General features: G+C 37.2%; 2 protein-coding genes across 4 annotated transcripts in view; one reads left to right on the top strand and one right to left on the bottom strand.

Moving 5' to 3' along the window:
• The window catches only part of ELOVL6 (ELOVL fatty acid elongase 6), a 449693-nt gene that overhangs the window by 393488 nt on the left and 44173 nt on the right, over positions 1 to 12032 (bottom strand). The window lies entirely within an intron of this gene.
• Positions 1 to 12032, top strand: part of ENPEP (glutamyl aminopeptidase) — a 94518-nt gene that overhangs the window by 53507 nt on the left and 28979 nt on the right. Inside the window, exon 11 of the mRNA XM_047751674.1 lies at positions 7653 to 7732. Coding sequence (XP_047607630.1) covers positions 7653 to 7732 — 80 coding nt within the window. The remainder of the gene's footprint in view (positions 1 to 7652; positions 7733 to 12032) is intronic.

Here is a 12032-nt window from a genome sequence, read left to right as displayed (position 1 = left end):
ATGATGCAGTGAGCTCCTAGTGCCAGTGTCATAAGAGCAGGATGGCTGGGGCTGAGGTAGGTGATCCCTAGCAAAAGAGTATAATGGGAGGATGGAAAAACTTGTGGAGTTGGTGACAGCTCATCAGTTTGCTCAACTATAAAGAAGAAATGTATAAAAAAACAAAATCAAGGCTATATGTAAAAGCTGTGATCCAAAAAATAGGAAGCAAGCAGAATGATTTTATGCCACTGATAAAGTATAAGGATAACAGTATAACATTTTACCTATATGTTAGGGTGTTATGGGAATATTTTTTGTTGTTTTTTGGCCATGCCTAAGGCATGCGGAAGTTCCTGGGCCAGGGATGGAACTCACATCACAGCAGCGACCCGAACTGCTGCAGTGACAATACACGACCCTTAACCTGCTGTGCCACAAGGGAACTCTGGGAAATTTTTATTTTAAGTGACTCATGGTACATGAAATCAGACCATAGAGTAGGAAATAACAATTCCAACACACTTCTTGGCCAACAGTATGTATATAGCATGATTTCATATATGTTATTTATTGCCTTATAGCATTTCTAATCAACCTATGGATGACTTATGTTAAAATTTTGTTATTAGATTTTAGGTTAGATTGTAAATGTAAATAGTCTTAATATTGTACCAAGAAAAAAACAGCTGACAGAAGAAAGAAGGTGGAAAAGGAAGAAAAGTTGCAAGAAAGTGTCAAAATACTGATTCAGGGGTAGACGAAGGTGGCTCTAAGCCAACTCAGTGACATCATTTTGGCAGCTTTAAATTGGTCATGTGAGTTAATGGAAATCAGCAAATACTACATTCCACCTCCCACCCTTGCCCCTGAGAGCCAGTTGTTAAGCATTTAACAGCACGGCAAAAAAAATCCTCATTCTACAGTTAGGAGAAAACACCAATACTAAAATTTATAAAACAAGAAATGGCAGTATGAGTATGTTATTTAAAGGAACAACTGTAACCTATAGAAAGTTGAATAATAATAATTTTGCTTTACTAAAATTTGACTATTAAAGGGGAAGAAAGAGAAATAGTGTAAGTAAACCCTCTTTCATTAATGAGTTAAATACTATCTTAAAAAAATAGAAGTATTTAAAGTTACAGAATTAGACAGCAGAGGAACTAAAACCAGAATCATTTAAAATGGGCTGCTTCTGAGAGAGGTGCTGGCCTGTGGGAAGGGTGGAGAAGACAGTGAGTTTTCAATAGCAGTTTTCCTAGTTTTTTATTAAGGATGTTTTTATTTACAGTGCATGAATAAAATTCTTCTGAACATTTAAACAGCAGTTACAAACTCAGTCAATCAAAGTTTCTGTATATCATCATTTCTAAGAAACTTCTGAACATCATTACCTAAAATGTTATTAAATTCCATTTATAATTTAAAAATACAAACACCAAAAGACACAGATTTACAAATCTAATTTTTAAAAAGACTTTTCTATACATTTTTATGAATCTAACAAATTAAAATTCATATAGTATGTCATATTTCTGGGGCATTTTCAATACATTAAGAATCAAACTTTAACAACCAAAAAAGAAAAAAAAAAGAATTAAACCTTTAATTTTGCAAAATTGGACCTTTTTTTGGGACATTTGAGCCTGACTGCTGAATTCAGGTACTCTTAACAATTTCAGTTAAAATTACAAATCCAATATGCCATTTTCTCTGCAGATTTTTAAACATCTCAAATATTGTAAAAGCTGACAAAACATGTGCCACACAGCCTGTGATTTCAAAACTTATACTTGTATGACTACAACTTGTACAAAAGTATTAACACTATAGCCATTTTTCTATAAGTAAATCGTTATTTTTGTATACATTTCTGGAGTGTCAACCGCTCCCAAATGAAGAGAACAAAATCAGGATCTCAGGACCCCGAGCCCCTGGGGCAGGTCACAGGAACCTGGTTGTACCACTTTGGGGATAATATCTCAGACTCCCATGACCTACCTGAGAACCCTCCTAAATTGGATCTTGGCTAAAGGAGAGCAACACACTGATCCCCTGGACATCATTCCAATTTCACCCATGAGGACTTTAATTGTCTTTTAACTTCTTAACACTTATTTGGGTAAAGAGAACTTTGTACCCACCTCATTCAGCCATCTCTACTACCTGATTTCCACTGGAAAGACCCTTCAACCTTCCTCTCTTTTTTAATAGTGTCATTGACTTCATTTTATAGCCACTTATATATGAAATCACCACAAGATCAATGATTCAGTAGCAATTAGGATAACATGAGGAAGGGGAATTACAGTGTGTGAAGGTGTTTCAGGAAGTGTTTAGTAACTATAAACTGGTTTTTTGTAATTATTATTTTATGGTCTAGCAAATTAGATTGGCCCATTTTAACAGCCTCTGGGTGTTAAATTTTTTTAAATATTACTCTGTTGTGAAACAAGCTTTCGTTTGGAAGTTTCACCATAACTATTCTCTCCAGCCATGTGTCCACTGACACGCTGAGCCTGAATTTCTTGGTGTGGCGGAGGTGCAGTGGAGTAGAGGGGGCTACAGAAGACTCTCTTTCTGAGGAAGTGATACTTAAACTGAGTAAACTGGTATCAGGGGTTGACCACTTGGGTTGTCAAAATGGAAAATACAACATATATGAAGGCCCTAAAGGTAAAAAGGGGGATTATACATAAAATATGCAACACATTGAGCATTTACGAAGCAGCTAGTATTATTTTAAGTACTTTAGAATATATTATAACATGGAGAAACTGAGGCAAAAAAGATTAAACAACTTAATCAAAGCTGCAGAGAGTGTAAGTGATGGAACCTTGATTGGTATGCACGTAGTCTGGCTCCAAGAGCGGGACCACAGAGAGGCACTGGGAAAAGTGGTAGCAGACAAAGTTGGAAAGGAAGACAAGCGCCAGGCATGCAGACCATGTTAGAGATTTTGAATAGTGAATGCAAATTCAAGGATGTTAAGGAGAGAATTGGCAGGATCACATTTACATTTTTCAAAGTTCTCCTTTGGTTACACCATGGAAAACAGATCAGGCGGGACAAGAGTGGAACCAAGGAGGCAACTTAGGATGCTGGTGGTAACCCATGTTTCAGATGATGGAGTTGATGGGGCCTGCACTAGGAGAGTGGCCACCAGGTAGAGCCATGTGGCAGGTGTTCCAAAGATTGAGTTGAGCTAAAATTTCCAATTAAAGGATAAACAATGTACAGAGAATTGAAATGGATGAATTTGCAGAGAACAATGTCCTTTCAGAATATTGTTCTCATCTTTTTCTACCAGGGTCTTAGCCATATTTCTAGAGAACTTAAAGATCTTTATAGAGCTGCTTTATGGTACATACTCCATGTGGGAGGTAACATAGCCTGTTTTCTGGCTTCCAATTCAGGGCTTTGGGTATTAAGTCACAGGAACAGCACACGGAGGTGTTTCCAAAAATTCAAATTGCCAAAAACTTTCTGTCCAAGGCAGCAAAAATGAAGAACACTCACAATTAAGAAATTAGCTACTTCCAAGAGACTGGTTGGCACCTGAACTAGAGAAACATGGAGAAAGCCAGTGGTGCTCACTTTGTTGAGACCTGTTACCAGCTTCTCCTCCTGGAAACCTCAGACACTCAGCTCTCCCACAGTAAATGAAATTCAGGAAAACTGGATATCTTGCTGGAATGCAACTTCTGAAAATGAATAGCTCTCACCAAATCAAAGGAAAATTTGAGTTCTTAGACCAAATGAGATCAGACAGGGAATGTCTGTATATCCTTCTTTATCCTTTCTTTATTTTGGAGAGGAAAGATAATGATGGGGAAAACTTCTTTTCACTCTTTCCTCTTCATTATATATGAATGATTTGAAACACAGTCTGACTTGGTTTTTGGTTTTTTTTTTTTTTTTTTTTTTTTTTTTGCTTTTTAGGGCCACACCTGTGACATACAGAAGTTTCCAGGCTATGGGTCGAATCAGAGCTGCAGCTGCCAGCCTACGCCACAGCTGCAGCCACAGCAATGCCAGATCCGAGCTTTATCTGCAACCTACACCACAGGCAACACCAGATCCCTAACTCACTCAGCGAGGCCAGCAATTGAACCCACATCCTCATGGATACTAGTCAGGTTCATTGCCATTGAGCCATGACAGGAACTCCAGATCTGATTTGTTATCAGGTGATAATTTAAAAAATCAACATAATTTCTGTGATCGCTCTGTTAACTATAAACTTATCTTTACAGTTACTGTTTTATATTCTAGCAAATCGGATTGGCCATATTTAAAACTGCTGTTTAATGGTCACTGCACATTAAAATTTAAAATATAAATATATTTCTTTCTTGCAAAACAAACTCCCATTGGGAAAGCTTTACAGTAATTGTTCCCTTCTGTTATTCATATCCAGTGATTTGTCAGCCAGAGAGCCAACGCTGTTTTTAAACCAGCAGGATTGGATTTTAAAAAACTATTCTTTGGTTATGGGTTCCTCTCCACACAAACAAAAAATGTATTACTAGGAGAAATAAACATATCAGATCAAAATCATGTTTAAATTATAGTAACTCTTTAAACTGCATTCATCAAGATTTAGACCATAGAACTATACTAACATTTGCATTTTTCTCTAATTTTTCTAGTTTTAACCTTCAGATACTTTTTAAAATTTTTAGATTCATAGATGCATTGTTTTTATAGATGCATAATTTTTAGTCATCGTTTATAATAAAGTCAATCTACTTGTTCCATTTTTGTAAAAAAAAATTATAAATGATATATGCATAGGAAAATAAACCTAGAAAACTTGAGTTTTTACTGTTGGGAATCTATAGTGGCTCCTGAACAAGGAAGAGAGAAAAGGACAAAATACCAAAAGTTATCCTTATTTTTAACTTGATTAAAAAGTGAAATTATAATATATGCCTTAATGCCCCCAGAAAGAAATCAGCTTTTTTTTTTCTCCAAGCCTAGTGTATACTCCTACCTGGTAGACAATGTTAAGCTATAGTCTAAACTGAATGGCCTTTTCCCTTTTCTCACTGCTTAAATCTTCCAAGGCTATGGAACTCTAATTTTTATAGAAAATTTTTATAATCTAAAAGGTCCACACAGGAGTTCCCATCGTGGCACAGTGGTTAACGAATCCGACTAGGAATGATGAAGTTGTGGGTTCGATCCCTGGCCTTACTCAGTGGGTTAAGGATCTGGCGTTGCAGTGAGCCGTGGTGTAGGTCGCAGAGGCAGCATGGAAGCTGCGTTGCTGTGGCTGTGGCGTAGGCTGGAGCTACAGCTCCAATTAGACCCCTAGCCTGGGAACCTCCATATGCTGCGGGAGCAACCCTAGAAAAAGGCAAAAAAAATAAATAAATAATTAAATAATTAAAATGACTAAATAAAAGGCCCACATGTGTGTAAGTTACTGTTTTAACACTATGGCCTCAACCATCTCTTAGAAATGGGCCATTTCACATCTCCATCAGGGAGAATTCTCTATGAGACAAGCTTATACGTCTTTGGCAGGCCACTCAATTTAAACAGGTGGGAGAATGGTAGGAGGTGTACTGTGTTAGCACAATCAAAGTCAGCTTCCTTAGTGAAAATCAGATTGGCCATATTTATATTGCCAGAAGCTGTTACATTGTTCGACATTTAAAAGGTGAATTATAGGAGTTCCCGCTGTGGGAACTGACTAGTATACGTGAGGATGTGGGTTCGATCACTGGCCTTGCTCGGTGGGTTAAGGATTGACATTGCTGCAAGCTGTGGTGAAGGTTTCAGATGTGACTTGGACCTGGTGTTGCTGTGGCTGTGGTATAGGCCAGTAGCTACAGCTCCAATTTGACCCCTAGCCTGGGAACTTCCGTATGTTGTGGGTGTGGCCCTAAAAAAAGAAAAAAAAGTGAATTATACCTTTAAAAAATAAAAGCTGATACTCATGAATTTTAGACAAAATATAGAAAACTATTATTTCATTTTTGTTATTTCCATTTCTTAATATTTCATACCCTCAAATCTGTTATTTTACTCAGATTAGATTAGATTCTGTAAATGGTTCCAAAATTATAAAATTACATAGCCTTAATCCTCTATCCCTTTTTGTGTTATGATGCTTTTACAGACCTCAGAGTAATATTTTTACATTTGTAGAGTATATCTTATGCTCACTCTTAGGCACAGCCTAGTCTCAGAGACCATGTCTTAGGGCTGACAGTGGAAATGTGAGATCCTGACTGTGCATGTAGGGTATCCAGACACTGCACACTCTGTTGTTTCAGCCGGGCTGGCACTGGGAAAAGGTCAGGGGGAATGAAATGTTAGTCTACATGGCAACACCAAACTAGCAGAGCAGTGCAAGAGTAAAATCTGTAGGTAGGATGTGACTTTTTAAAAAATCCTCCTTTGTCTGTCTCTTGAGAAGCTACAAGTGATCATTCTTAGATTGGCTTCACTAAAATCAGACCCTGAGGTGATCATTCAAGTGGAAGTGACTCATTAGGAAATGTTTCTGGGAAAGGCTGACAGGGGAGTGGGAAATGGGATACTGAGCACCAAAGGTGCAACATCGAGGAGGTCCAGTCCAGGGGAACTACCCGGCAGGGAAGTTCTGGAGACAGTACTTTAGAGTGGTCCTGCCAGATGAGACAAAGAACACCCTCATGCCCATTCATCATTGGCTAAGGGCTGCATCCAAGGATGCACATTTCCAGGAACTTCTGGTTTTCCCTGCTTAGGCGCCAGAGGGCAGTCTTCTGACAGAGAGACCCAGGTGCTGGCTGTCGGCAGGGAAAATACGTTGGAATCCAGGGTGCCCAAAAACGACAAAGAGATTCAAGGGGATAAGGGAGGGGCACTGACAATGTCTCCTATAGGACCCAAGAAACAACTTATGTATTGGTTCTAAGAAACTTACAGCCAAAAACATTCCACTGAAAAAATCCTTCGAGAGCTAGAAAAACCTCAATCTATAAAACATTTCAATAGTTATAAAACAAAGGATTACTTCTTTCATGTAGATGGCAAATATACATTCTTGCTGAGTTACATAAATTTTATTATATCTTGAAAGGGAGATATATCATTCCCCCATTCTTATTAGGGACTTGAATGACCACAGATGAAAAAAAAAAAAAAAAAGGCTAACTTTGAGTTGAAACCCAAACCCAAACACAGACTCATCCCCGCTCTAGACCTCCTGTATTTTCTGACTGCTAACATATGATATGAGAAATGTGTTATTTCCTTCACAGCCTTTATGATTGTCTTCTGAATTCTAAAAAAGCTTTGTGTTTGCTGAACAGAAATTATAGCATATTAGAGTGTATGCAAATATGTGTGTGATGCTCAATTTTATATCATGTATTACATTTGTGCAATATCTTTATTCCAAAGCCTGAAGGCATTTTATTTTAAACAATCTTCTTCATCCTTAGCTAATTTTTGATACAAAATTCCAAATTTTAGACTTAGAAATTGAAAGCAGTTGCATAGCCTATCTTTATCACAAAACAACATTGTATTAGCTGTTTAATGGTATACTAAACTAGACAATCACTTATGAGGAAAACATGCTTGTCTATTGCTTTTTTAATTACTTTTATTTTGGAAATGTTTTTATTTTTAGTAATAAAATTAAAATTTTCCTTTTTAAAAAACTTTAGCTACACATGGAATATTCCAGTTAGATGGACTAACGATAATGAATCAACGATTACAATCTACAACAGGTCAGAAACAGGAGGTAAATATTGTCAATTGATTTCTTTCTTCTTCGAATTAATGGATTGAATTGCTACTTTGAATGAGCACTACATTAAATGAATGTAAGTTTCAATAAACAACAAGAAAGCTTGAACTTATATAAGTTCCAGCTAAAAGAAACCTCTTAAATAATTAATGGATGAGCCCAAATCCTTATCCATAATAATGAGAACTTTTCTACCTTAAATTCTTTTTAATGACTTACCATGACTGACACAATAATAAATACCCATATCCAAAGGAGAAGGGTCATATACTGAACCATTCATTGGAAGATCAACATATAAATTTTCTTCCTTTCCTCTCCTTTCTCCTTTCCTCCCTTTTCTTTCTTTCTTCCTTTCTTTTTAAAAAAATCAGATAAGTAAGCCACTAAATTTATTAAATTGTTATATGGCAAGTCTGATTTTAAAAATTCTTTCAGTAAATTAGACTTATCATTTTTATTCAGATTAGCACATTAGACTCTTTAATGATCCCAAATTATCTTTTCTGAGCTATAAGTTGTCACCAGTAACTCAAGGCACTCTCTATATCAATCCATCCAACCATCTCCCCAAGTGAATGACTTGGCACTTGCCTATGTTAAAATTCAACTGTGACTGGTCTGATCACATAAATCAACTAGAAATACATTTCTGTATTCTATCTCCATTGATTTGTCTTTCCCTTTCTTTTTTTTTCTTTTCTTTTCTTTTTTTTTTGGCTTTTCCAGGGCCGCATTCGCAGCATATGGAGTTTCCCAGGCTAGGGGTCTAATCGGAGCTGAAGCCGCCGGCCTACACCAGAGCCACAGCAATGCGGGATCCGAGCCACGTCTGCAACCTACACCACAGCTCACGGCAATGCCGGATCCTTAACCCACTGAGCGAGGCCAGGGATGGAACCCACAACCTTGTGATTCCTAGTCGGATTCATTTACCACTGCGCCATGACGGGAACTCCTGTCTTTCCCTTTCTTGAAAAAATTGTTATATAAAAACAAGGAGAACTTATCACATGTTCTCTACTACAGATAGCCAAAAAAACAATAAATAAGGTAGGTTTTAGTAGCCATCTCAAAAGAATTTTGCCTTTCACAGCTTTTTTTTTTTGGTCTTTTTAGGGCCACGTCTGTGGCATATGGAGGTTCCCAGGCTAATGGTCGAATGGGAGCTGCAGCTGCTGGCCTACATTGCAGCCACAGTCATGCCAGATCTGAGCCGTGTCTGTGAACTACACCACAGCTCAGGGCAACACTGGATCCTTAACCCAGTGAGCGAGGCCAGGGATGGAACCTGTGTCCTCATGGGTACCAGTCAGGTTCATTTCTGCTGAGCCACAATGGGAACTCCCTTTTATACTTTTGCTATTGTGCTTGTTTTGTGTTTCAAAATCATTTTTTATCTAAGAAAAAAGAGACTCTTCTTCATCCCATCCCCTAAGGACTTTGTTTCAGAACAGCATTTGGCATGGACTTTCACCCGCAGCTTCTCAGTAATAAAAGTAAATCACCTATCCTCTATTTACATGTGCCAATTTGCTCCTGCAAAATATTCTAAAATAGTAATTCAGTTCCTCTGGCATGTAAATGTTTACCCTATTTCCAATAGACTTCTTTAAAAACAGCTTTATTGAGATATAATTCACATAGTATGCAATTCCCCCATTTAAAGTGTTCAATCCAATGTTTTTTATTATATTTTTATTATATTCACAGTCAATTTTAGAGCATTTCAATCACCTCAAAAAGAAACTCCATACTCTTTAGCTATCAACCCCTCTATCCTCCTATACCCCTAAACCTAAACAACCACTAGTCTACTTTCTGTCTGCATAGATTTGGCTATTTGAGACATTTCTTATAAATGGAACAATTTACACAGCACTTTGAGACTGGCTTCTTTCACTAAGCATGATGCTTTCAAGTTCATCCATGTCATAGCATGTAACAGCACTTCATTCCTTTTTTTTTTTTTCATCTTTTGTCCTTTTATGGCTGCACCCTTGGCATATGGAGGTTCCCAGGCTAGGGGTCTAATCAGAGCTGTTGCTACTGGCCTACATCACAGCCACAGCAATGCCAGATCCAAGCCACGTCATTCCTTTTTATTGACAAATTATATGCACATTATATTGGTATACTCCTTTTGTTTATTCATTAGTTGATGGGCATATGGATTGTTTCTACCTTTTAACTGTTAGGAATAATATTGCTATAAACACATATGTAAGTTTTTATGTGGCTCGAATAGGGTTTTTTCTGCTTTAGGTTTTTTACTTTTATCAAATTATTTTGTAATTTTTAATTTTTACTATAAACTCTACCAGCTTTGCTATTGTAAAGACACCTTTCTGTTGCCTTTACAACAAAACTTTCTCTTGGTCATTTATGCTAACTTTAATTGATGTGGTCAGCAATTCTGAATTCTTCTCACATTCCCAGATCAATGCCATTTTGTCAGTATTTTTAAATAGGATAATTTTGTGTTTGAGTGCTAAGCTCTACCTTTTGTGATCTGTCTTCTGACCATTTTCTTACTCAAGCACATTTGCCAAAGGAAAATGGAAAAGAAAGGGAAAAAAAGACACTTTAAAAAGTGCAATAGCACTTAAATATGCAATAGCACTAATAAAAGATATCATGAGGATAGGATTCCCTTGGGAGGTTTTCATTGGATTTGGTTTAAATATTACTACCTGTTTTGCCCATTGGTCGCTACTAGTTAATTGAGGGTGGGAGGAATGTCGGGGAAGCTGCTTGATTTGCTGTTTACAGGTTTAAAATCATGAATAATCTATCTACACTAATATAATCTACTCAGCATTTTCATGAAATGAGGTTTCCATAAAAGTGAATTTTCCAGATAACTAAAGCTTATTCAAGTGCTTCGTAAAACAGATTTCAGGCATTAACAATAAACATTTTTCTAATATGTATTATGTACTTAGAACATTTGAATAAGATATTTACTCCTTTATTAATTCTTTTAAACAAGTATTTACTAAGGACTAATTTATGGGCCAGACATGGGGGTAGGTATGGAGATAATGTCTAGGGAAAAACAACCCATGATCCTCGCTTTGCGGCACTTAGGTCTAGGTGCAGACGAGTCAGTAGGCAAATATAGTAAGTGTCAAAGTGCCTGGTGTGGTAACAGCCAAAGGTGCTCACTGGAGAAGCACTGGCCCATATTTAGGGGTTCAGGGAAGTTACTAAAGAAAAGGAAATCTAGGCTGAGAGTTAGGGGGGCTAAAGATTAAGTGAGTGACAGGATTGACTGAATGTAGATGGAAATTGTGCTATGGGCAGAAAAAGCTACTGTGAAAGTGAGAGAGCAGAGAGCTCTCATGACAACTTCCATCCCTCTGTCATGACATTTAATACATTTTCTTATCTAATTATTGACTTTATCTGTCTCTTCCCTCCCTGTAGAATATTTCTTGAGAAATGGAGCTGATTTTTTTGTTGTTGTGTGGTTGTTCCATATCTCCAGCAAGTATCTAGTAATTGGTTATTGAATTAATTATTAACTAAGCAGCTTTAACGTCCACAGAGCTTTGATGACAAACCTATCTTTATCTGCAGCAATCATGACTAGTCACTTAGCCAGAAGCACACTAGACATCTCTTCCTACTTCAAAGTGCCTACTCCATTTTTAGGCTATGCAATAAGTTCCTGTTTCCTGTTTGGGGACATCTTCAGCTTCCAGCTCAAAGCACAGATGATGAATATGTCCTGAGTGTACTGAATGGGCCATCAGCTCAGGTTACCAGCCCTACCTCCCTCCTCTCAGTTTCTTTAATGATTCATCAGTTAGAAATTTCCCAGGCAATAGTGGGACTTCCTTAGAGGTCTTTTATTACATTTGTGTGTTGTACGTGAAAACAACTGATCATGTACTTTGTAACAAAAACAAGAAGACCTTCATCTCAGATGCTTCTCTGGTTATTCTAACCTACCCTGAATAACCTCTCCTTACACTGTTGATAGTATATTTTGTGATATTGGTTTCATCAATCCTTATTCCTAGTATTATTTCTTAGATTTTAAGCATTATTATCATTATTTAAGATTCATATGCTCTATCTTTTCTTTTTAAAGTAAATTATGAGCTTCTTGAAGACACAGATTACACATCATACTCCTTGCCCCCTGCTCATCTTACTCCCAACAAGGAGCTGTGCCATCCTAAGACTTACTGAGAGTTCAGAAAGTCCTTGCTTAATGAAGGCTTGTTTGCTTGCAGATTGCTGTGCTTTTAGAGATTGTGTATGTAAGGTGAGGCCTTAATCTTTA

This window comes from Phacochoerus africanus, chromosome 10 (genome assembly GCF_016906955.1).
Source record: "Phacochoerus africanus isolate WHEZ1 chromosome 10, ROS_Pafr_v1, whole genome shotgun sequence".
In the NCBI taxonomy this organism is placed as follows: Eukaryota; Metazoa; Chordata; class Mammalia; order Artiodactyla; family Suidae; genus Phacochoerus; species Phacochoerus africanus.
Note: the sequence above shows the minus strand (reverse complement) of the source record. Positions and strands in the feature narration are given on the sequence as shown.